The 25423-nt window shown below is 58.7% G+C and overlaps 2 protein-coding genes across 2 annotated transcripts; one reads left to right on the forward strand and one right to left on the reverse strand.

Annotated features, from left to right (window-relative positions):
* Positions 1-421: 421 nt before the first annotated feature.
* Positions 422-2595, forward strand: NCLIV_033720 (conserved hypothetical protein; the record flags this gene model as incomplete). Its single annotated transcript, XM_003883568.1, has 6 exons — positions 422-493; positions 955-1123; positions 1266-1325; positions 1532-1636; positions 1930-2120; positions 2500-2595. The coding sequence occupies 6 exons, from the start codon at positions 422-424 to the stop codon at positions 2593-2595; spliced, it is 693 nt and encodes a 230-aa protein (XP_003883617.1).
* Positions 2596-8899: 6304 nt separating this feature from the next.
* On the reverse strand, positions 8900-25072 carry NCLIV_033730 (conserved hypothetical protein; the record flags this gene model as incomplete). Its single annotated transcript, XM_003883569.1, has 11 exons — positions 8900-10921; positions 11620-13936; positions 14619-14996; positions 15220-15722; positions 16202-16559; positions 17229-17313; positions 17979-18102; positions 18650-20290; positions 20878-21315; positions 21669-24026; positions 25055-25072. The coding sequence occupies 11 exons, from the start codon at positions 25070-25072 to the stop codon at positions 8900-8902; spliced, it is 10242 nt and encodes a 3413-aa protein (XP_003883618.1).
* Between the last annotated feature and the right edge of the window lie 351 nt (positions 25073-25423).

Genomic DNA, 25423 nt, shown 5'->3' on the forward strand with positions numbered 1-25423 from the left:
TGTCCGAGCAACAAATGGCATGCTATCGACGCGATCGTCGCAACAGCCGAACCGGCTTCTCTCGCTTTGATTGTTCAGCTTGTGGCACACTATCAGCGTTACATCCTGATGTCCGAGCGCTAACATGCTTTTTTCGCTCCTGCTCTCCAAGTCTGGGGACTGCGAAAAAAGTCACATCAAGCGCCCAAAGTGGCGTCTCCTTTGTCAGGAGCCCGTAGACGATGTCGCTGTCAACGTGAGCCGTGATCGCCCTTTGAGGGTGGACAGTCCATTCAAACAGGAGTATGTCAAAGTCTCACATTAGGCCTGTTTTACTTACGCGTCCAATGCAAATCGCACTTGCAGCTCGATTTAGAATCCTGGCAAGGCTGCCACTGGATACGAAAACAGCTTTTCGCATGTGGACAATCCCGTGTGCACAATGCCACTAGCACAGAGGGCAAGCGCGAAAGTTCGTGTGTTCACACGACTGAGGCCGCTTTTCAGCTGCGAGGTAAGAAAGCGAAATCGGCCGGCATCGGCTCACAGGAGCATGCATATCATAAACACATCATGAAGTCACAAATGTGCCGAACTTACGCAAGACTATTCTATATGCACCCACCAGGCATTTCCAGATACTCAGTGAAACTAATTAACACGCATACGAACTCACACTGTATATATATATATATATATATATATATATATATATATATGCTTATATACAGCTTGTCTGTTGATTACGACTAACGCCTTGGCACACAATGGACGGCTGGAGTCGCAACCAAAAAAAACAGATGCAGCAGGATTTTGCGGCGAGTCACTGTCTGGTAATATATCAGTGGCGGGACCGGAAGAACAGAGCCGCCCTGCTCTCTCGACTGAATTCGCAGCTCGCCAGGGCGGGTCTTAGAAAAGAGCTACATGGCTATGTTGTGCTCTAGAACCAATGTGGATTCGTGCCAAATTCAGCGACAAGAAGGCCACCAGTGCGGATGGACAGTCTCTCCCGAGTACACGCAGATTTATCCGGTAACCAGTCCGGGGAGGCTTTGCGAGCTAGGAGAACAGCTTGTGTCGCAGGCCAATTATAAGAATGGCCGTTCGGTCTACCAATTCGACAGATGCTTTGATGACAGAGGTGCGTTAGGCTTGTTAGGGAAACGGGTTCGCCGCAGCTAACAAGGTGCCTCCTCTCTACGTTGCTGGCGGATTTTGCTTTGGAAACGCCAGGACTGCGCTTGCATAAGGAGCTGCTCGGGGTGTCACACTTGGCCGTGCAGCCTCAACGAAGGAGATTTTTGAGTGGATTGCAAAGCCGTTGATTGATCCCCTCCTCAAAGGTAAGGACGCGAAAGACTGGCGGGTGAAGGGTGCTCGTTGGCCCGTCCTCTGGTTACTTGGGATCGGCCGTTGTGATAGGCTCCGCACGTTCCACGCGCGAAACTGAATGGAAACGGCCATTGGCTTTGGTAACGAGAGCGACATCGAGATGTGAGGCCGGAACCACCTTGCTGCCGGAAAGTGGGCTGTGTGCATTCTCGATCAGGAGTAAACGGCAGCATCCTTACATATGGTCAGACGGGCAGTGGCAAGACTCACAGCATTTTTGGCACCTTCAAGGACGCCGGCCTGATCGAGCTGGCGGCAAGAGGTAAGCAATCATGCTGTGTGCTGAGAGGACGTTCGTAAACAGAAGCCAATTGACAATGCGCCTCGCTTCAAGATGACAAACCTGTTCCCTCTCTTGTGCCAGTTCGTTTGCGTGAAGGCCAAGTGCCCTCGTCGCTAGCAGACAGTGGAGTTACGCAGATGTGAATTGCAGTGTCACATGTTTCAACTCTTTCCGAGCCTGTCTCATTTTCGCCGTAAGACAAAGAAGACGTGGGCGTATCCTAGCCTCCTTCCCTGCAGAAATTTTTTCTCGGATTAAAAACTGCCACAGAGGACAGCTGATGGGTCATGCTCCCTACACCAGTGCAAGGGCACACCCCTCCAACACGGCGCGAGGAAACGATGATCGACGAGCACCAAGATTTACAGTCAAGGTCTCTTACATTGAGATCTATATGGAGCGTGTGAACGATCTTCTCCAAGACGGGCAAAGAGGCAACAAACATCCAGCGGAAAATCTGCCGGTAAAGAGTCCCACACGATTAGACCTGCAGCCCTTTGCGAGCTCCCCCTCGCATGCTCTTGCCACTCGTAATTGGAACACGTCTCTGCTCACGGAAGATGCCACTCTTCCTGTACTGTAACACCCGTTGCCGTCCGAGTGAGACACCGGATACAAGTCGGATGGTTTCGAAAGTGCCTGGGATTGCCTGAGACAAAGATACGAGCGAGGGGTATCTCTGTGGAGGGAGACAGTTTCAAAATCCATTCTGTGCAGACCTTCCGGAAGAGCTTTCCTCTGTGCCGACATCCGTTAATCACCCCACTGTAGAATAACCGTGATGTCGAGGAACAAGTGGCAAGTCTCCTGCCGTAGCCTATGTGCGACCTTGTGAATTGCAGGTCAAGGAGGATCCCTGTAGAGGTTTTTACGTCCATGGCATGCACGAACAGGAAGTAGAAACAGTTGCAGATGTGCTTCACACGCTGCACCAGTGAGTTGTCTTTTGACCTTTCCCATTCAATGTGCATTTCATGGACAAAAAGGGTTGCTGAATTTGGATGTGCACCAGCCCACACAGTGCGGTCGAACAGAAGAGTTGTTACGTGACACTAATCTCTGTGTGAACCCGCGTTTTCTGAAGCGGGTTGAAATGCTTTCCGTTTCACGCAGCACTTGTTTCCTTGGGAACTTTGGTAGTGAACATGTGCGTCCCAGAGTGCTAGTGCTGTGCGCTCAGCAGATTGCTTATATTCGTGCATCATCCTGAAAATATGAGAATCGCCTTATGCAGCCGGGACACTCATCCGGCTCTTTTTGAAGGATCCGGTCATGGCGAGAGGTGTGCTCCATGTTCTTTTAAGATGACGCCGCCACGCGTTGTCCTCTAACTCAGAGCTGATCGGAAGAGGAGGTTCGCGAGGACTGACTTCAACGCAATGTCTTCGAGGTAAACGGGATATCACGCAAAGTCTGTTGGCTTGACTATAGCTGCTGTGGACTCTTGGACACAGGTAGAAGCTTGTTGCATCACTCTGTTGACTGGACGCTCAGAAATCCATTCGATTCGTATGTAGTTTTTCCATGTGCGTAACTACAGCAGCGGCAGTTCTTGAGGAGGGACGCGGACGCCATTTTGGAATGTCTTCGATGCAGGAGCCTGGACATTTGCCCGTTTGTTCCTCAGATCGCACGTCATCTTTTCGATCATTGTGGAGAGTTTCACTCCTATCCACACACCCCTGACGAAGACTAGAGGAACCGAGGCAGCTGGACTGAGGAGAACAGCCAGGCTAAGCTTGGTGGACCTCGCTGGCAGTGAACGCCTGGCCATCCGCCGGCGCCCGTACACAAGCGCAAGGCTGAGTGGCCAACCGGACCCGCAAGCACGAGTGAGCACTTGACTCGGGCACGCCAAAGTGGGCGGACTTACTTCACCTCAGGAACCGAAAGCGTTCTGAGCTGTTGCTTCCTGATACGGCTTTCATTCTTCTCCCCCCCATGGCGACCGTCACATGATATCAGTACGAACCACTACAAAATACTTCTGGTTTGTCGAGTGATGGTGCGCTGATGTGCTGCAGCGTAGATCTGAAGAAGGAAAATTGATAAATAAGTCTCTTTTCTTCCTCAGGTGATGAGACGCTTTATCCCGTACAGGTTTTCAACATGTTCTCATACAAGACTAATACTCAAATGCGGCGCCCTCCAGACAGCTGGTGAATTTGTCGCGGCGCCAATCTGAGAATGCAACAAAGCCGATGCGGAGAGTAGCACATTTCAGCGGGTGTCGTGGGAGCCTCAACTGTGTGTCTTCCTCGCTGTCTGTCAGAACGCGAAACGGGCTGTTGCAGCGTACCTAGTGGAGCGCCGTCACTTGCTCGCTTTCTCAGTTCGATTGGGGCTTGCCTCATTGTGTGTGACATGTCCTTCACTTGCAGTCAGTGCATTGGGATGCTAACTCGGCGCAGCGCTTCAGCAACATCGGTAAGTTGCTGGAGGAGTGCTGCGCAGGGATGTGGCCCTTGGACGCCCGCATCAGGTTCAGACGGACCAGCCGAGAGAACACAGCGCGCCGCCTCTAGCGTTCTGTTACTACAATGCACTCTATTTGGAGCTTCCACTGGTGCTTCGAACCGCCCGCATGAACCGCGAACGCAGGTCTTCGTTTCCAGTTGATTTCCGCTCGTCCCCTTTCATCAGTACCGTGGCTAGCAGATGCCAACCACGAGAAAGAAACCATATCCACGATGGAAGACACCGGAGAACCAAAGTCTTGAGGAACAATGCTCCTGTGAACGTGTATATCACGGGTACTTGGGTGCCCGTCGGTCCTTGGTGCAGGGAAGAGTTGCGTCGTCGATGGTACGGCAGATCCCATATCGTCACTCCAAACTAACCAGGATCCTTGCCGTAAGCCTCTTGCGACTGTAGTCTCTCCTCCAGAGGTAGCTCGTGAGGGGAGTTCCTCAGCGGATGCATTAGGCAGAAACCAAAGGAGCCCCGTTGTTCTACTGGACTGTTGCATAGTTTGCATGAGGGACTTCCTCCAAACCAGCCGGGATCACCAGAATGGACCGCATCAAGTTCACCCTTCAGCTAGTGCTGAAGGCCCAAGATCCGTTATTCACACGGATGTCACGAGGATCCAGCAGGCATACCACTACGGTACACTCTCGTAGACTGCCGACGCCGCATCTCGCGGAAGAGGTCTTGTTTCCTGCGGCATTCACAGAACCAATTGTCTCCGAGAATTGCCTGCCGTAGCTTGCAAAGACGTGCCACCACTGTTACATCGGGCTTTTCCCCTGCGTGTCCAAATTATGCATGGTTCAGTCGACGCTGGGCGGAAACGCGAACGTCGCACTCCTTGTTACGTTGCATCCATCACACAAATACGCGGACGTCACCCACAACTCGCTCAAATTCGCGCAGCGCGTCGGCTGCCTGAGAGTGCATGCTGAGACGAACTATCACACAACAAAGGAAAACTCCGTCATTATGCGCCAGAAGGAAATTATTGAACAGTAAGGAAACCGTGGAACTTTCCATTTGTCGGTATGGCATCTCCTTCCGGAGTTAGTAGGCAGCCAAACCTGGGGGTCAGTGCTGTATCTTTAGAACTAGTGAATGCTACGTGCAACACGTCTGCCACGAAGGAGAGCCGGTCTTTTTGTGTCCAGCCGCCTTGCGGTATCACGCGGTCTGAAGCTGAGGTGAATAGACGGCACTACGCTGTCACCAGCAACCCCAAGCCACGAGTGTCACGAAATCTGCTCGTGAGACTGCCTTCCACAGTTTCTGCTTGCTTTATTCGGCCGTTCGTACAGACTTCGGGAGGAGCTACAAAACTCTCAAAAGCAGGTGTGACGAACGCTCAGATGAGCAACACGTTTCCCAGAGGAAACAAATACGCACCACAAAGGAAGAAGCGGTTGCAACCTTCTGTGGAACGCAATAGGTGCCGAAAAAGCCCCGCGGGGGCCCGTAACCGTCGGCGGTATAACCGCTGTAGCTCACGTTTCAGAGAGGCTTCTTTCCGGCGGCGTGGTTGGTTCTCTAAGGAGAGACCTATAGCCCGCTTTTACGCATGAGTGTTGCTTCATCGCCCACCGCATCTGCTCTGACAAAGTCGGTGGGGTGGTATCCTCCCGTTGCTCCAGTTACCCTTTACGAGCTCTTTGCCGAATCGTCACGAACACTGTGCCTTTTTCCTGAAAATGATGCAGCCTGTCCAACCCTCGCCAGGTTCTCGCATTGCGGAGCAGTCCGAGGAGGTGAACAAGCTAAAAGCTGAGCTTCAAGACAAACTGACAGTCCTTATCAACCTCATATCGCGGGCGCGTTCGTCCATCGATGACTGTCGCGACCCGGAGCTCAGTTCACTTCTCGTACCTATTTGTCGCACGCTCGCGGATGAAAATTTGCCAACCGGGCTGAAAGCCTCGGACACGGCTGGCTCACTGCACGGTGGCGAAAGTCTCCACCGTGGCCTGGAGAGCTTCGCTCATCTGTCTACAGCGAACACCGCAGGCACCGCATCTCCCGTCCGCCGGGGACTGGAGCGGTCGGACGGGCTGACAAGTGCCGAGGCCGATGCGTCTCTTTGGCACCAGGGATGTGCAGAAACCGCGGAGGGTCCCGGCCGGCCTCCCTGCAGTGTTGCAATCTGCAGAAAGACGCCAGATTCGACATTCGCACCCCGTGCATCGAGGAGAGACCCGAATGATAGTCCAGAGGACTGGACCGAACCGGGAATGCGTCCAGCCCAGTGTGAAGCAGACTTCACGCACTTGGCACGCAGGCCAGTCGAACTAGAGAGCGTTCGCCCTTTCAAGTCGAGAGACGACAGCGTCGAGGCGTATGCGGTGGGCCTTGGTGCCGTTCAGTCCAGCCGAAACCAGGGGAGTCCAAGATGCACACCTGAACAGCACACTACCTACACAGATTTACGAGTGGAGAGAGTTTCCCTTCAGCAGGACTTGCCCCCTCAAAGTTCATTGAATCTTCTTGCTGATGAATCGTTGCCAAGCATAGCTGAAGAAGACCTTCCTCCTCTGTCAGAACGGACTGTGCTGGCAGATGAACGCCTCTTCCCCCCGCCCCGTGCCACCCATCGCGCCAACATGACGCCGGAGCCTGCGACGTCGGAAACGTCGAGAAATCCTTGCTGTTCTGAACGAAATCTAGCTTGGGATCTCTCCCATGGTGAACGTTTGCCTTCGACGGACGACCAGATCCAGAGTTATTTGAAGGTTAGAAGTCGCTTGAACGTCAATTCGTCCCGTGGCCCCCTGTCAGAGATTACGAACAAAGGCCGTCCACAGGCGGAAAACGCTGACGCGCTCCGGGGACTCTCTCTTTCGCAACATAGGGCTCAGTCCTTACACGAGAGCTCACGGAGGCTCCAAACTCTGGAGGCGGCGCGGGACGTGCGCAACCCTACAGGCAATGGCCAGCGGAGCGTGGACGGAATCCAGCTCGCCGTCGCGCCGCGTCCGCAAAGGAATACAGGGGTGGATGCTGGCGCATGCACTCTTCCAGCGCCTGTTAAATCGGCTGCTGACAACCGCCCGCCGCCAGGTGAATCCAGTTCGCACTCCGATCGATCAGTTGGGCTGTTGCCTGTGTCGCCTCGACCTCCATTCCTCTCGGAGTCTTCAGGCGCTCCTGGTGTTTCCGTGCCCGCCGCCGAAGCCTTTGTCAGCTCTCCTCACTTTCCGGAGGGGCACGGTGGGCGAGCCTGCTACGGAGACCAAGTGATCGTCATGCATCAGTTTCCTCAGGTTCCCCAAGGCATCTTCGTTTCCCACCTCGTGCATGCCAACGATGCGCCCCTGGCCGCACACGCAGCTGTCTGTGTTCCTGTGTCCAAAGTTCTACGAGCGCCGCCTGCCATTGTCCTCGGCTCTCCGCCCCCTGTCGCGCTTTCACCAGCGCCGTCCCGAGAAACAAGCTCAGCTGAGGTGATTCAAGCGGAGCACGGCCCTGTTCTACCTACCTGTCATCGACCCGCCGCTCCTTACCCCTCCGCGTCAGGATTCGTTGCACTTCCATTCGATTCCGGAGTAGGGAACCCGTCTCTCGGGTTTGTAACGGATTCAGCAGGGGGGGGATCTGCGTGGCTGCCCATCGCCCCTGGACCTCCCGGGGCGCATTCGGCGGCGTCTCCGCTTGCTCTGCAGCCATTTGGCCTTTTTCAGACATGCCCGCCTTCGAGAGGGATCGCCTTGCCGCCAAACCCCGTTCAGGTCCAAAGGTCCATGGCTGCACCACTTCCTTCGGCGCCGATGCCAGTCGTGTGGCGAGCCTCTGACGTTCATCCTCACTATATGGATACAGGCCAAATGTATTCTGCAGTGCATCCGAGAGTCATGCGGAGGCATAGCAGCTCTGCTATTGCGTCTGTGGGCAGTTTGCCTGTGTTGCCGGAAAACGCGATGGACAGTCTACGTGTACGTGCCCCGCTCAGACGCTTGCGAAGCGCCACAATTCCTGGAACCTGAGTCGCGTTCGCGCACTGCACGTCGCGGGGGTTAGAGGGGAACCATCGTTTGCCTTCGTTCGGCGAGTCGACGTGAAGTGTGATGGGCCCGAAAGGAACTCCTACGTCTTTCCACGCATTGGACAGACCCGCACGAGAGAGAGGCTCTCAAACACGATGTGTGTGTACAGTTGATAATTCGTACTCCTAAAGCGTTGGTCAATCAAGAAGCGAAGTGCAGAGGTATTCACCGGGAGTGTCGCAGCCGATGAAAAACGCAGGGATTCCACGGGGAACAGCGGCGTCGTCAAACTGACCAAAGCAGAGAAGCAGCTACAAAACACTGTGCCCACGGGAGTACACAGATCTTTCGCACTCGCCTGGTGAACAGCCGTGGGTTGTCTGACGTCTAGCGATCAAATGGATATGCATGGGCGGGTCCCCGTCACAAGCTGTCCCTCTGTGTCTGCTTCCTAGCGTAAACGGTATCTCAATCTAAGCCGGATCAAAACCTGGGTGACGGCATCCCATCTTGGACCTTCGCGGATAAAGCACACAGGAAAGAAGGACCGCCGCGGGTGGCTCTATGCCAGACGTCTTTCGACGAACAGGCCCAGTGCGTGCGTTCAAAAACGCATACATACAGCTTCAAGAAAACGCCTTCGCGGGCTCGATAACGTCCCTATACGCAATGCCAAAGACGCACTGCATCCCGAGACACTCTGGATTCTTTACTCACATATTCACAGCGACTCAGAAATGCGGGTTGCGCAGTGTTTTCCCGTGTCACTGGGTTTGGCAATGTCCGACCCTCCCGCTCAGTCACATTTCATCTCCAGTTCCTCATCATCGTCCTCGCCTGGCGCAAACCCAGAGCTGCCTGGCCCCTGCAAACCACCACGCGTTCCGTCAGGTCCCCCCAGGGTGTCTCCCCTGTCAGTTCTCTGGTCCTCGTAGTGCCGATCCCACACCTGTTCGGGTCTTAGGCAGCGCGACTCAGGCTCTGATGGAGAGTCAAAGGACCGCGACAGCCTTGCATGCTCGGCACTGCTTCGCCCTCCACCTTCTCCCGATTCTCGCCGATGTGTGGCCGTAGGCGCACCTTGTTCAAGACTGGAGTCTCGCTTCCACAAGCTGTCGTCGTGGGGTCCCGGGGCACGTGCACGTTCCGTTAGGGAGGTGGGATTGAGAGGTGCGCGCTGATCTCTGCTAGAATTGAGGCCATGAATGGAATCACAGAACGGCTTCAAGGAAGAGCCAGACCTTCCACCGTTGCTACGCGCTGCATACAGCACATCAACCTGCGCATCCTGGCTCACCCCGGGGCTTTCCATGCCAGTGAGGGCGGTGGCATTCTGCGGAAGTGAGCGTCGCACAACTGCAGTGTATTTGTCTTCACCACTGACGGAAAGTAGACATGAACTGTACTCCGTCGAGAGCTTTTCTGCGGACTCCTGCGGGTCGGCTGGGCTCGTCTCAGAATTCCCGCGAGGCGCAACAAGATGCACGACCAGCTCCTGGAGCCGCCAGTCGAGGTTGCCCCACAGAGACCCCACACATACACCGGAGACATCTGTCTCCGTCGTCTTGGCGCGTGTCCCCTTGGCGCGCTCCACGAGCTCGTGAAGAAAGGCGAAGACGCGCGTTTCGCAGGGAACGAGAAAGACAGCGTCGAGTGCGCGTCGCTCATCAAAGACAGTGCAACGACTGGAGCTCGTGCGTGCCGGAGTGTTATCCAGCGACCGTCCCTCTTCCGCGTCGTCCTCGTCGGAGGACTTCAAACTCGGAACCAAGTTCTCTCTCGTGCCCAAGTCCGAATCCGTTCCTATTGTCGAGTGCAGTTTGCCGACTCGTGCTTCGCGCCGTCTCTCGCGCTGGCAGACTGGACACCTCGTGACTGGCTGGCCACGTACGGCTCGACGACCCCCCACCAGCCGTCCACGGAGACAGGTGTATCCTTCGTGGAAAGCTAGAATCGCCTCGACAAGGAAGTCTGTGACCGGCTGAGGGAACGGGCGGCGGGACGGGAGAGCCTTGTCCGTGCCGCGTCTACGTGCGGCACCGAACATGGCGGCAGACGACGTCGCAGTCGCTCCGGTGCCATGAGACAAAGAGGGATATTCCCCCAGAACGGGTTCCTCGCTTCTCTCGCTTGCTTCTCCAGTGTCCCTCGCCTGCGCACAGAACAGTGAGCTTTGCACCTCTGTCGCTGGCACCTGCGAAAGGAAAGGGACAAAATGCCCGAGCTGGCCAGAGACGCCTCCTTTGGGACACGAGGGGCCATGCCCGTCGATCCACGGCTGAGTGACCGACGCCAGGCGCGAGTCCTCTTTTCGTCTTTGAGGAAAGCCAGAACCACTGGCATCGACGTCAGTTCGACCTGGTTCTCTCGCGTGAGCGGGCTGACAGGACGAGACAGCTGCACCAAGGAAACGGTCGTTTACCTGCGCAGATCTATGCCAATCGTCCCCGCTTCCCTTCGCATGCAGGACCGGACCTTCGCGCATAGTCGGAGGCCCAAAATCGAACCTGCCGGCCGAGGCCGCGTCCTGGGGGCCGTTCCGCTCTCGCTGGCATTCTGTCTCGCCCGCGGCCCGGGGGCTTTGGTGGCTGTAGACCCCCGAGATCGAGCGGCCTACTCGGCCGTCTGGGCGTGCTTCTGCGTCAGGAAGGAGAGAAGAAAGCGGCACGTGCTCCAAGCTGCGCGATCGCTGTCGAGAGTGAGGCGAGGAAGAAGGCAGATGCTCACGCGTTGCCAGATGACGCGCTTGATCTGCACAGACTGCACCGCGCCAAAGGGTCTCCACGGGAATCGACAGGCGAAGGACGTGGCTAAGAAGCTGCAAAGAAGACAGAGAAAACCCCCACACAGAGGCGATTCAACGAGCAAGCGACCGAGACGGCCCAGCCGCAAGACGAGAGCGAACCAGAGACACGAACACAGAAGGTGCGCAAGACAGAACAGGCTGGGTAAACTGAGGTAGGGCCTTCAGGCGCCGCGGCGGAAAGGAGCTGCGGTTTGCTCCACCTTTGGGCGCCAGAAGAAGCGACGAGCGAGGTTCGCCAAGCGGCCCATTCCTAAGACACCTGCGACGGGGCTGCTGTGCCTGGAACAAACAGACCGGATTGCGACTGACGCTCCGCATACTTCACGTTAAGAACAACCAGGCTCGTCAGATACCACGCGGAAATTCTGCTATGCCACAAGAGGCGGCGCGGAACCTCAAGCTGTCGTGGAGCGTCGCGAAGCGTGAGACTCGCCCCTGATAGGTGGGGGCGCCGTTTCCACGAGCTCGCCAGTTCGACAGGCGACGGCGCGTGCACAGCGCAGGAGGGAGTGGGCGTCTCGCAGCTAGCGAAGACATCTGCTTCTGGAGGCGCTGTTAAGAGAAGAACTCGATTGCCGAGCACGGGGGAAGGACCCGCCACCGCCCCCCTCACTGTCGGAGACACGACAACACGACTGAGCGGTTTCCCCGGCCCCTCGACGCGCCGCGCGTCTCTCTGCGTCTGCGCCATTCTGGGCACTGTCGCTCACCTCGGTTGCCAAGCTGCAGCTGCTTCCAGCTTTCGCAGGGCCGTCCTCATCGTCTGTCTCCTGAGCGTCTCCTTTCTGGCCCGCCGCGAGACTCGCCACGCGCCATACACCACACATACAAGCCTCAGAAGAGCACGAGGATCGAGACACACCGTTAGGTCGCGGCGTACGCTTCGGCGACCCTGAAGGGCCCCGCGAGAGGGATGGGGTGACCACCTGGCGCGCAGGAAAAGGAAGGTGGGAACTGTGCCCGGAGGGAAACAGCCCGCAAACGGCGGCGTCCCAGTGAGCCAAGAGCGCACAGACGAAGGCAACCAGGACATTCCTCGTGTAGCGCAGTCTGATGAGGTGGGACAGGTCAAGGTGCGCTGATGGCGATTGCTCAAAGCCCAATTCTTCGCTGGGATCTTCGGCCTTGTTCAGGCCGTTCCCCATCAGACTGTCACTTTGCGTCGCCTCTACGTGCTCTCCCAGGAGTCCTCGCCATCTTCTGCCCCACCGTCTCTCTTCCTCTGAAGGCGGCTGCAGACGTCGCAGAGCCCAGACGACTTCCGCCAGCAGCGCAGCCAACATCGAGGGCGACTGCGGAACCGCAGACGAACCGGAAGCGTCTCCTTGCTGGTGACAGGGCAACAGCGCTTCTTCCTGACGCTGCTCCCTGTGAAGGGGTACGCTGTTGTGGGACGAGTCTCCTCGGGATGGGTGACTGCCGCCCTCCTCGAACGGATGCCTGCCAGTTTGGTTCCCGTCTCCCCGTGACTCGCTCGTCTGTCCACTCTCCCGTTCGCGACATTCCGTTCCTGAAAAAGCACATTTTTCTCCGTCAGCCTCTCCAGCACTTTTCCTCCGGTCCATTTCGTCGTTCTCCGGGACGCCCGGTCTCCTGCCTTCTGTCTGCCGCTGTCTCTCGGGCGGCGCGTCCTCGGCCCTCGCGGTTTCTTGCGGGCGGCGCGCACCCGCCTGCCACGGCGCCGTGCTCTCGTCGAGCCGTGTGGTGGAAAGGAGACGAATCAGAGAGGGTGCGTCGAAGAGGGCTAGCCAGCAGGTACCAGTGAGGAGTTCTGCGCGCTGCGCCTTCTGCACGGCCCCCGCTCCCTTCAAGGCCGCTTGCCGCCGCACGAGAAGGAGCAGCAGCTCTTGCAGATGCGAGGGAAACAGCAGTTTGCGGTCGAAGAAAAAACAAAAGAAAATCGTTTCCCAGAGACCAGCCAAGTGCGGCGTGGCAGCGGCGTCCAAGCTGCTGTCGTTCAGGAGGCGGCCGGCGACGGGAAGCAGAAACGGAAACAGAAGGGCGTCCGTCATTTCTCTTCGTTCCCGTTCCGTCGGAGACAGCTGAGACAAAACGCGATCGGAGGGCGCCTCGACCTCTCCAGGAAACTCGCCGGCGGACGACGGGACGGCTGAAGGCGGCGGAGACGCAGGCGGGCCGCGCCGGGTGTCTAGACACCGTGGCGGCACGTGGCGCGCGCCGTCGCGCTGCCGCGCCTCTCCGGATTCTTCGCCCGCTGCGGACGCTGTCCCGTCGCCAGCAAACGAATAGGAAGGGAAAGTGGGCGAGCCCACAGGAAGCAGCAGAGCGGCGGGCGGCGCGTGCGTGTGGAGCAGAAACTCGGCGATGCACTCGGCCGCTACCCGCAGCAACTCGTCGTCTTCAGTCATCATGCAGGCTCCACACAGCTCGCGGATGCCTTCCCAGAGAAGCGGAAGGAGAGGTGCTATCACGGCGCCTCGCCGCCCCACCGTTCGATTTGCTTCGCCCGCCTCTTTTTCCTGCACGCTTCTCTCTTCCGTCGAGAAGAAGCGGGACGCGAACCGTAAATCGCCACCGAGCTCCCGCTCGCCGCCCAGCACTCGGCCTCCGCCTCTCTCGGAACTCAGCCCGGGAGCAGTTGAGAAGCGCCCTGGAGACGAGCAGCCCGCAGCACTGCGCCAGGCTTCTTCTCGTTTCGGTCTTTCCTCCTGTGAGAATCTCCGCCCCTGTGCCTCAACAGCGTCAAGGCCAGACACGCCGCTCTCTGCGCGCGAGGGCGGCCGGGATGCACAACGCGGGGAAGCGCCGGCAGAGGCCGAAAGCGAGGAAGCCTCAAGGGAGGCGCGAGGAAACGCACAAGGCGGGAGAGGCTGAGAGGCGAAGAACGTTCCCAAGGCCTCTGCACACATGCAGGCGACGTGGGCGGAGGCAGGCAAAGACGGCAGCGCGCACGGTGAAGAAGCGAGACCCGCGCCGCGCGCGCCTTCCGCCTTCGCTGCCAGGCTCAGACGATGAGCTTCAAGAAGGCCACACAATGGAGCCGCCAAACGCTCCTGAATTGCGGCGCTGGAGACGACAAGAGAGCGAGAAAGAAAAAGAGAAGAGAGGAGATAGAGAGAGGAGACATAAAGGGCGAGGCAGAGAAAAAGCGAAACGGAAAAACACGGAGAAAGACAAACACGCAGACAGGAGGACGAACATTTTTTATGGGACGACGACACGGCAGGTGTGCGTCATATTTTGTCTAAACGATTGTTCGGCGTTGCGAGCTATCTCTGTTTCTCCGTAGACCCGAATGCGCTGTACACAGACTTTCTAACGTGCGCGGAATGGAACAGGATACTGCGCGGGTCTGCCTTCTTTTCTTTGTTTGTGTCTGAGGGTGCTCGATAGATTTTCTCTCCTCTTCCTCCCTTGTGCCTGACAAGACCGCCTGCGCTCTCTTGGCTCTTTGCTCCGGTTGTGCTCGGCCGTTCTCTCCTCTCCCTCTTCTCTTCGTTTCCATCACCATTGTTGGCCTTGCTCCCTTTCATCCTAGTCGTCGCTTCTGGAGACGCTATGAACAGCTTGCAAACCGTGTTCCGCCGCTACTTGTGGTTTCCGGCCTTCGCCATTCACTCGTCGTCTTCTCCTCCTCTTTCTTCTTCCTCTACTCCCCCTTCTTCTTCGCTTTCGTCTTCCTCTTCTTCTCCCCCGTCTTCTCTGTATTCTGCTTTGTCGTGTCCGTTCGCTTCCTCGCTTGCTTTACCTGATGGACTGTTCATTGCTCGCCTCGCCCGTCTCGATTTCGCCTTGCTCTTTCCCGCCTCTCTCGCGAAGGATGCACGCCCTGAGCAGCGCCTGGAAGGCGCCGTTCAGCTGAGGCATCTGAACCGCCTTTTTCCACGCCGTCCAAATCAGCCGTTGCATGTGGGGCGGGGAGTAGAGGCCCGAGTCGACAGGGAAGAGCGTCAAGATCCGGAGCAGAAGACGCAGGAAATCGGCGCACGTGGAGGCGGAGAGAAGCGGAAGGAGATCGCGCGCATTCTCAATCACCGCGCGAATCCAGTCGAACTCGAACGCCACGGCGGTCGCGCTCTGTTTGAGAGCAGCGAGGAACCCCTCAAAGGCGACGAAGCTGCACAGCCTGCGAGAGAAACGAGAGACGTCGACAGGACACTGACCACCGGGTCCGAGGGAGCGAGCAGGACAGACGACCGAAAGCGCACTCTCCGCACTCGCCAGAACCTCCCGAAAGGCCTCGCCGGAGCCAGGCGAAAGGAAAGAGAAACCGAGAGGCACGGAGTCAGAAGGAGAAGGGAACAGCCACAGGAATGGATACGAGAAGCACTTCACTGCCTTTCACCTACCTGACGACCGCATGCTGCTGAGGGTCTGTGCAGCTTCGGGAAGCCAAGCGTGCGAGTGCCTGCAGCTCCTCGGCACCGTAGCGGGTGACGAGATAGGTTGCGAGGTCTTTGGCGACAACAAGGGCCCGTCCCTGGAGAAGAGGCTTGTTTTTTTCTTCTTTCTCGTGACTTTCTCCTTGTGTGCGTTCGCTCCCGCCGTCGAGTCCCGACTCACGTGGCGGCCAGCGTGCGGGCGTCCCAGCAGTTGCGCGCTGGGCGTCTCCGTAGTCTTGGGAGGAGACACAGGGGACGGCCAGAGGAGACCCCATGTCGCCTTCGCGATCCACAGGTGGGGGGAAGTCACTGTCTCTCTTTGGATTTTTTTTCTCGTCTGCTTCGCGGCGAGGAGACAACGGGATTCCCCCGTGGCCGGCACCTGCAGGATTCGTCTCGCGCGCTTGGCCTGGTTGCGCCTCTCCCGTGCGCGCGTTCTGCTCCGGAGCTGTGAGAATGTGGGCGAGGGCCTTGACGACACAGTCCAAAGAGACACTCGTGTTTGCGCTCCACATCTCCTGTGTCGCCTTTCTTCGCCTTGGCACCGCAGGCCGCAACGGCCCTGCATGGGAAGAGTCTCGAGTCTCACAGCTTAGAGGAGAAGAGGGGAGACGAGCGAGGGTGGCAGAGACGGCTCCAACGGCCCATAGGGCGGCCTAGGGGGAAGACGGCGCCAAATACACAAAGCGAAGTAGGGCGGTCGTGAGGAAAGGCAAAACAGAATCCCCCATGCGGGTGTTTCCCCACCCCGCGTTTGGTCCCTGATACACCCAAGGCTGACCAGAAAGGGGCAACAGAACTTGATTCAGGCGGTCCGCTCTCTGCTTCCTTTTTCCAGAGAACGAAGAAACCGTGAAGGCCCGTGCCTCGCGTTGTTCACTCCGTCACATCTCGCGAACGCCACAGGCTGTGTGTCGCTTTTGGCGTTTTGTCTCTTGCCCTCGCTTACCTCGGTCAGCTTCCACCAACTGGGAGCGCCTTCTCTCTTCCGCATCTCTCCCAGTTGAATCATAGACGTAGCAGCCTCAATCACTGCCGCCGCAGTCTCCAACGCCCTGCGCATCTGTTCCCCTTCTTGCTCGTCTTCTTCCTCTTCTTCTTCCACGATCGATGTGACGTCAGACGTGCACAAACAGGGAGAAAGAGACGCGAAGCGCCTTGCGCGAGCGAGGTCGGTGCTCTCGGCAGGTGTCTGCCGGGGAGCCTGCTCGCCTTCGATGCCGTCGCCGTCTCGGGCTAGTCGCTCCGGAGAACGAACCGTCTCTCGCGGACTGTCAGAAGGGAGCGTCTGGCCGCCGTCCTCCTCGCTGTCGGTCAAGGGTAGAGAAGACGCGCAGGAGAGAGAACTGGCCCGTGGAGAGCGCGTGGCGGAAGAAGAGGAGGACGGAAAGCAGAAGCATGAAGCAGAACCAGCGCGGGACGAATCGCGAGATGACCAAGAGGGGCGAGCGTGACGCGGCAGCCTCATATGTCCAGAGAAACAGAAAAACGGAGAAAATGAGGGACTGGATAGGTCAAATGATGAAAGATGATCTGGAAGGTCGGCGTCGAAGGCGCGGCGCCTCTGCGATCTTTCAAGTGTGCGAATAAGCTTCGTCACAGCCGTTCGGATCGATTCATCATCATCTTCGACGTCTTCGCCACTTTGGCGCTCAACGAGGCTCCAGTGCGCTGCACGTTCTCTTTCTCTTCGTCGTCCTCTTCTTTCTCTGTTTTTTCTCTTTTCGGACGATAAAACCGTTGAGGTACGACTCCCCCGCACGCGCGTTTCGCCTCCCCATCCTCCTTCGGGTCCGTCTTCCTCCCTGGCTTCGCCTCTGTCGCCTGTTGCCCTTAGTCTGCTTCGTCGCGCCCGCCGTGGCCCCGCCACTTGCTCAGCGAAGCACTGTGCAGGCGCTCCCCGAGGCGTAAGTCGCCCACGGGTGACGGAATTTCGTCTCGTGTTTCCAGGCTTGTCTGGAGGCAAACGAACACACATAGATCCCGACAGGACGAGAAATGAAGGCGGGGACTCTGCCTCGTCCTTGGCGGGTGACGCCGCGACTTTGATTGCGTGGACGACTCGGGGAACACCCGAGAAGAAACGTAAGACGAGGCACCAAGAGATAATGCCATAGCCACTGTTGGCGTGAAGGAAACCGGAACAGCAGAACAGAGAAAAGAACACGAACATGAACCGGGGCTTGGAAGAGGCTGCCACGGTCCATCCGCCTCCCATGGAGGCCTCTCAAACGCGCGCGGGGCGAGGGGTGTGATCGAGAGAACGCTGGGGCAGTTTTCCCGGACGTCTGTGCGACGTGTTGACGCCAGACGAAACGAAGAGAGTTCCCTTCCCGCCGCCTACAGTCGTCAACAATTGCAGCCCCAGCGGTCGGGGCGTCTCCTTCGAGGTGAAGGCTGCTGCTCTCAGACGCTGTGTGCCCGATGAGAATGACTCGGCGAGAACACATGCAGCAGTGCACTTTGCTCTCTCTGGTCTCCGCCTTTTTTCTCTCGCTTGTTGGACTGGAGTCTCTGTGTGGGCCCTTGCCACCGCATCCCTCTCCTTCAGTGCGCTCTCTCTCCGTTTGCCGTTCGCGCGCGATGACGCTGGCCAAACGCGAGGCGGAACGGCAGGGACTCGCCGGTCGGGTGCTAGAGGTCAGCGGCCGTGCCTCTCCCGTGTGAAGCGCCTTTCCTCGTGAGACTCTGTGCTCTGCTCTCTTTCGTCTCGCGCGCGGGCAAACCTCGTCCGCGGCGCAGCCGCGCGAGAAACGAAGCGTTCGCAGGCGCGATGCAGAGGCCGAAGAGCCGCATAACGGCAGGAACGCGGCTGGAGAGTCTCGCGTCGGTTTCGGCTTCCAGGGCGCTCTCGGAGACAAAGACGGGTAGAGCGCAAACGCAAAGGACGTCGACCGGTGACAGAGCAGCCGCTGCTCCTCTGCGGGCGCGAGCTGGCAGTAGGGGAGGAGGAGCGAGAAGAGGAGTGAGAGGAGAGGCGACGCGAACGGGGCCGAAGACGGCGCGAAGAAACAGTCCGTGTCGGGGTTCTCGGCCAAGGCGCCGAGGAGGCGAACGATCTGCACAGCAAAAGACGCTCCGGCTTCGTGCGCATGCGCTTTGGACAGTCTCTCAGGCGCCCCGTGGTACCAGGACCGCGAGAAGAGGGCGGAAGCGACAGTGACGAAAGTGGGAGAGGGGAGAGAAGGATCAAGGGGAAACGCATCGCCCTCGAAGGAGAGAGAAGAAAACAGGCGTTAGACACGGGAACAAATCGGCAGAAAGCACAAGGCGTGGTGGCCCCAGGGAGGAGAGGCAGAGAGCCCGCGACGAACGACGCAACGACGAAGCAGAGGCAAACAGAGGAAAGAGAGAGGCGCGACCAAGGCAGAACGGAAAACGACGGACGTGCGCGGACCTGAATCACAAGCGTGACACCGGAGTGTCGTCGCCCACGTTGCCGAAACCCGCGGGCTCCACCGTCTTGTGCAAAGACGAACCCGCCGCCGTCTTCTTCGTCGAGCAAGAGAGTGTCGAACATGCGGAAGTAGCGGCCGAGGACTTCGATGCTGACGTCGAGAGAAGCCCTCGCTGTGTGTATCGCTGTCTGCCGCAAACGCGCGACGACGGACGAACCGAAACTCAGGCTCAGCTGTCCGAGGTTCCACGCCAAGCGCCGTCTCTCTGCGAAAACGCTTCTCCCTTCGTGCCATTGCCCGGAGCTCCCAGCGAAGGACGCGAGACACGAAACACAGAAAACAAACCCTCCAGGCGACGCAGAGTTCGACGCAAACGAAGGGCGCGATTCAGACGGCTGAAACCTCGGCGGTTCAGCCTGCGCCTCCGGCCCGTTGACTCGCGAGAACCCGTCAGGCTCTGGATCAGGCCTGTCTCCGTGGCGAGCTTCTCCAGGCCGCTTCTCTGCGGAGTCGCTTCCCCTACGGTAGGCGCCTTCTTCGCCGCCCTCGAGGCGGTCGGGGCACGTACGGCTCACTGAGGCTGTGTGAAACTCAGCAGCCACCGCCTCGGCGCGGCGAACAAATCCCCTGCTTCCTCTTTCCGCTACTGCCTCGCACTCTCTGTCGCTCTCTCTCGCGCTTCCTGCTTTTCCCTCGAAGCCGCTCCCTGACCTCCCGGACTCCCCGAGAGGCTGCCTGCATCCAAAGGGCGTCTCCCCGGTCGTCGCTCTCCCGTTGGGACGGGCGGTGTCAAGCGTGGCGCGTTCGCCGAGCTGCGCGTTCACCGGCGGCTGCGTGTCGGGCCTCGTATCCCCAGAGGCTCCGCCGGCGAGCGTCTCCGTCTGCCGCTCATCGCTCTGCGACCGCGTACTCGCGACAACGTGCATAGAAGAGACACCGAAACCCCGGAGATCCTGAGGCGCCAGGCGGCGCCGTTCCCAGTCCGGTTTGAAGGCGGAGGTGCTCTTGCTTTGTCCCTGAGATTTGCGCGCGCTCTTTTGCGGGCGACTCGAAGAAGCATGCGCAAGCAAGCGAGGGAGGCGACAGGCCCAAGCGGCGCAGCGCGTCTCCAGGAGGGCGAGAAGGCGAGGAACCGCCGCCAGAGCACTGACGCAAGACACCGCCACTTCGAGGTACTCGCAGTCGGTGAGGCGCGAGCTCGCGCAGCGGAGCAAATCGAGAAAGAGCGACGCAAACGGGTCCACGGACAGAGCCAGAGGGGCGAGGATCGCTTCCCAAGCAAGCGCACAGGAGAGAAACGCCTCAGAAGCTCTGTAGACCCACGCGCTTGCGCGGCGTCGCCGCCGTGATGTGCGCGCTGCACGCAGCAACTCCAAGCGGCCTTGGCGAGAGCCGAGAGAGGGCTGGGGAGCACAATTGTGCGGAGCCGGGAAACGAGACGGCGGATCCTCAGAGAGCGAGACGGAAGAGCGAGAAGACGAAGAGGGAGAAGAAGAAGGAGAAGAAGAAAGAGACGAAGAGAGAGAAGAAGAGAGAGAAAAAGAGAGAGACGAAGAGAGCGAGGGGCGACCGACTGCACGGAGGATCGCTCGGTAGAGGTCGACGACGGCTTGGGCGAGGAGCGGAGACGGAAGAGAAAGCTGAGACGGCGGAACACACAGGGCGCGCGTTCCAGATAGGATTCACACTTGGAGAGACGAAAGAAGGAAAGGCAAGACTCCGCGAAGAACGACACGCGCCCTCTTCTCGCTGGAGCTGAGAGAGCGGTACCAAAACCCGACAGGCGTCTCTCCGTTGCGACGGCCTCTCCACAGGGCTCGCCATTTCGCTGGAGACGGTTTCGTCGCCACACGACACCTCACCGATGCACGCCGACGAGCGCTGGGGTCTCGCGTCCGCGCGGAGAAAAGAACATTCCCACATGCACCGCCAGCCCACACGTTCAACGACTCGACCGACACAGTCCAATACATACGGCGAAACACAACACATACGCTTATGCACTACACGTATACACGTATGGATATATATATATATATATATATAGGTATACATGTGCATCTACATACATAGATACATATATAAAATATATATGCACATATGTTGGTTTATCAATGTAAGCCCAAGTGTATATCTTTTGACTTTGCTGGAGTTGTTTTTTCTTGCGTCTCTTTTCAGCCTCGTTTAGGGTTGCCTTCGCCTCTAGCTTTTGGAAGTCCTTCCGCACCTCGGCTTTCAGGCGGGCTTTCGTCAGGGCGATGGTGCGGCTCGTTGCGTCTCCAGCGAGGCAGGACGCAGCCGAGGCGCCGCCGCCCGCGGTGGGGCCCCAGAGGGGGAACCCGAAGCAGGCGCCGGTGGCGGGACGCGCGCGGGCGAGGGCCTGCAGAAGTGCGGCGAGAAGCGCCTGCAGAAAGGGACAGAAGGACGACGGGGAAGGGACAGTGCCGAGGCGCCGAAAGAGCGCAGACTGCCGGCTGAGGGAAGCGAAGGAGCGCGGCAGTGCGAGGGCCGCGAACGCGTCGTCCACGAGGCCGCGCAGAAGAGACAAAAGAGACAGCTGCGCCTCCAGAAGGCAAGTGGAGGAGGGTGCGCACGACAATGGCGAGGCAGCTGTGGACACAGCCCGAGACGCGGGCGACGCTTCCAGCGACAACCGAAGCAGAACCTGAAATACAGTCGACACACAAGAGAAACGAGGCGTGTAGAGTCAATACACATATCAAAGATTCTAAACAAATATACATACATACATACATATCCATATGTATTTTGTATATGTATATATGTATATATATATATATATATACATGGGAAAGACAGCTAGAGCATGTAGAAGAAAAGCGAGAAGGGAAGGAAGGTACATGTGGGAAGAGAAGCAGACCGAGATGGAGGACTCGGGTCTTCGCATCGGGGGGAATACAGATCCGGCGTGGGTCGGCGACAGATGGAGGCGAGAACCACGTGGAAGGAAATTCCCTGCATGTCACGTTGTCGCACTCTTCCTACGCCCGCTCTTACCAGCACATGGACGCGGAGCTGAGTCCAGTCTTCGTCGTCTTCACATTCGTCTTTTGGTCTCCTCGTTTCGGCTTCCGACGCTTTCGCTCCGTCGTTGCACGTCGCCCTAGGCCGTGAAGCAGCCTCTGAAAGGGACGTAGCCCCCGCGGGATTTGTTGGGTCCGCGTGTCGCTCTCTGCGGGCCTCTGTCGCGCTTCGCAAACTGTCTCGGTCCAGCTGGCATCCGTCCGTCTCCATGCCTGCTGCGTCTTCTGCGTTGGCCGCGTCGGACACGTGCGCTCCATCTCCGCCTGCACTTCTCGGTTCTCCTCCCAGTCCGGTTTCTTCTCGCCTGGCCCCGTGCGCCTCCCTTTCCGGTCTTCCGTCTGCGTCCTTCCCGCCTCCCTCTGCGTTCCTCTCTCTGCTGCCGCGCATCCACGCGTCTCGCCGGTTTCCCCGTGCGCTCAGCTCGCCGCCTCGAAGCGGGCCCTCACCGCCGGCTTCTGTCTCCCCGCCGTCAGAAGACGCACTGCGCAAGGAAGGCGAGGTCGTCGCTCGCTCGCCATCGGAGCCGTCCTCTCTGTGGAGTTCCCGTTCCGCATGCACCCCGCGCCTCGGGCCTGTCGGGCGGGAGCGGCGAAGCAGCACGGCAGTGACTAGGCGATGGAGGTGCGGCCGCAGGAGCGCCGTCGAGTGCAGCAGCGCGTGGGCGAGGAGGTACGAAGCTGCGAGCCGCTCGGCGGCAGAAAACGCCTCCCAGTGAGGAGTCACCACACGCCGCAAAAGCAGCGTCGCACACAGCAACTGAAGCGAAGGCAGAGAGGACTCTGCAACGGTCACAGGATCCGCCTCAGCCTCCCTCTCGCACCCAAACAGGGAGAGCGGAGGAGACAAAGAAGAAGAAGAGAACCCGACCTTGACGAGGCTTAGGGGAGTTGCCCAAGGCGGGGTGAGGAAAAAGGAGAGATCGACAGAGGCTGAGCCATCGTCTTCGTCAGTGGTTCGAGAGGCGCGACAGCGCCCTTCCCTGTGGAAAGGTTGCGGGGACACAGAGTCGCTCTCGGGTGCCGACTTGTGACGGTGGCTGTCGCAGTGTTTTGCGAAATTGTCTTCGACAGGGTGTCCGGTTCCCCGAAACGCGTCAAACTTCCCACAGGACGGAGAACACGGGGACGGTCCTCGGGCTCGCCTGCCTTGGGCCGCCCCTTCTCGCCCGTCCGGATGTGTCGCGGCTGGTGAGGACGACGACAGAACGCGACACGCGTCTGCTCCCTCGGCTGCATCTTCAGGGCTTGCACTGGTGCTTCGCTCCTGCGTCTTGCCTCGCGTCCTTTCGCATGTTCTCCCCGGCGCATTATCCGTGATCTCGTTCCTTCGGTCTCTTCTTTGTTGCCATCTGCTTCCCGCCACGTCCTCCTCGCTCTCTGCAATCGCTCCGTTCTTTCCGTCCCTCGCATTCCCACGCCAGTGTCGCCGTCCGCTGAGCGTTCGCCTTCTTCCCTTGCTCCTTTCGCTCGATTTGTCTGCAGAGCTGTGTGCAGCAGCGTAGTGTTGCGCGTGGATGCAGGAGAGGACGAAGCCTCGCTCGGACTGTCCGGACACCGCGAAAGCGGTGAAAGCCAGCAGCACCCCCGGTCGGGACGCCGAGCGAAAGAGAACCTTTTCCGCGGCCTCCCGTTCGTCTTTCTCCACCCCGGCGAGCTGATGGAGAAGGCCCCGGCACTCCAGGAACTGACGCAGAAACACACTGCCGCTTTCCTCTTCAAACGCGAGCTGCTTGTGGCATTGGATGCACGTCAAGCAGTACCGACAACACGAGGCCCAAGACGACAGCTCACGGGGACATACGCACGAGATGGCGGGGGACGTAACTGACGCCGCTGAAGGAGACGAAGGCGAAGGCGGAGAAGGCGGAGACGGAGAAGGCGGAGAAGGCGGAGACGGAGAAGGCGGAGACGGAGAAGGCGGAGACGGAGAGGCAGAAGGCAACGGAGACAGCCATGGCTGCGAGCCTGTGTAGGAAGGTGAGAGAGGCTCCACGGGTGCGCCGGCGTTCCTCGGCGAAGGATGAGGGGCAGCCGGACGCAGGCGATCTGCGTTCTGCGCCTCGGCTGTCTCCGGCTGTCTCTCGCGCAGAAGTCCCCAGGGAGAGGAAAAGGTGCAAAGCGGCGAGGAGCTCCGGGAGCGATGGGCGCCAGGCGAGGGGGTTTCGGAAGGCGGAGGAGGCGCGGGAGGCGGGCGCGGAGGGCCGGATGGAGACGCTCGGCAGGCAGAAGGCAGCCCGGCGAGGGAAGGCAACGGAAGAGACGATGCGTCAGCGGGAGGACAGGAAAGGAGAGGGGGGGACGGCGAGGACGAAGGCAGCCACGCGCTCGCCTCCTGGGCAAGCAGAGGAAAGGCTGACGCGGAAGAAGTCCACGGAGGAGAAGACGGGAACGGCGATGGAACGGTGGGAGGCACAGGCGAAGTTGAGACAGGAGCTGGTGAAGGGAACGACGGAGACAGCGAAGCGGAACAAGGAAGGTCGGTAGGGCCGGGAAGATTGCGAGGAGGCGGTAGAGGCGAAACTGGACAGGACTGCGATGTCCATGGGAAACTAGGTGGGAGAGAAAAAGGAGCGACGGATGAAGAAGAAGGATGAGGGAGAGAAGAAGGCAGAGAAGGGAACGGAAAGGGAGGTTCGCAGGGTTGGTCCTTGCTTGTAGTTGTGGAGCCCGAGGAAGCGGAACAAAAGAAGAAGGGATTCGAAGCAGAGGACGAAGGGAAAAAGGCTTCGTCAGAGGGACGCGGCCTCCCCGCCATGGCCGGCACTCACAGAGAAGAGGAAAAGACGAAAACGAGAAAAGTGAAATGCAAAAGGGAGAGAAGGAAGAGGGTGACGAAGAGGCAGCGTGTCAAGAGGGGGAGGGGGACAAACGACCAGGAGTGGAGAGGAGTACGCCGCGAGAAAAATGTAGAGAGGACATATGGAGAAGCAGGGGAAGAGAGTGTGCACAAGAAAGTCACGAGAGTGCGTTTACGTCCCTGCTTGTTTCCCGCATCTCTGTCTCACTACGCAGAGAGAGGCGGAAAGCTTGGCAACCGCCCGGGAGAGAAGAGCCGGTGTTTGTCCTCGACCTGAGAGTCTCCTTGAAACGGAGGGACACGAAAGGCGGCAGTGCGACGTCCTCATTTTCCCTCTTCATTTCGACACTCATGTCACTTCTGCAGCGTCCTCTTTCTGTCTCTTTTCCCCTCTCGATCGCTTTCTTTTTCTATCTCCCAGAGCCGTGGCGACGCCGGTGAGAAGGGAGACCTCGACATTTGCCGGCGTCACAGAGGAAGCCTACGTGAGTGTGCTCTTCTCCTCGAGGACGAACGGAAGTCCGAGAAGCCTCGGTTTTGTCTCCTCTCAGGCAGGCACCCACCTGGACTTCTGTCAGCATGTGCTGAGGAACCGCTGACAGCGGTCGCCAGACGGAGGTCGGGGGAGGAAGAGAGATCTGTGACGGAACCGAACTCGTTTGTGAAGAAGAGAGCAGAGACAACTGTTCTGTTCGTTGCGCGAGAGAGAAACCTCCCCGGTCTGCTGCCTTGTATTGGGCGGCACTCTGGGCGCGCAAGGAACGAGGGGAGATGCTCGCGAAAACGGAGCATTTTCAAAGGAGCCTTGCCCTCTTTTGACCGAGTCGGAAACTGCGAGGCCTCTTTTCTCGCGGCGGCTGCAGCTTGTGTCTTTCTCTTGGGACGCCTCGAGGCAGGCGGGAGAGTCTCAGAGGACGAAGCAGTGCCAAGAT

Source organism: Neospora caninum, chromosome VIII, assembly GCF_000208865.1.
Source record: "Neospora caninum Liverpool complete genome, chromosome VIII".
Classification (NCBI taxonomy): domain Eukaryota; phylum Apicomplexa; class Conoidasida; order Eucoccidiorida; family Sarcocystidae; genus Neospora; species Neospora caninum.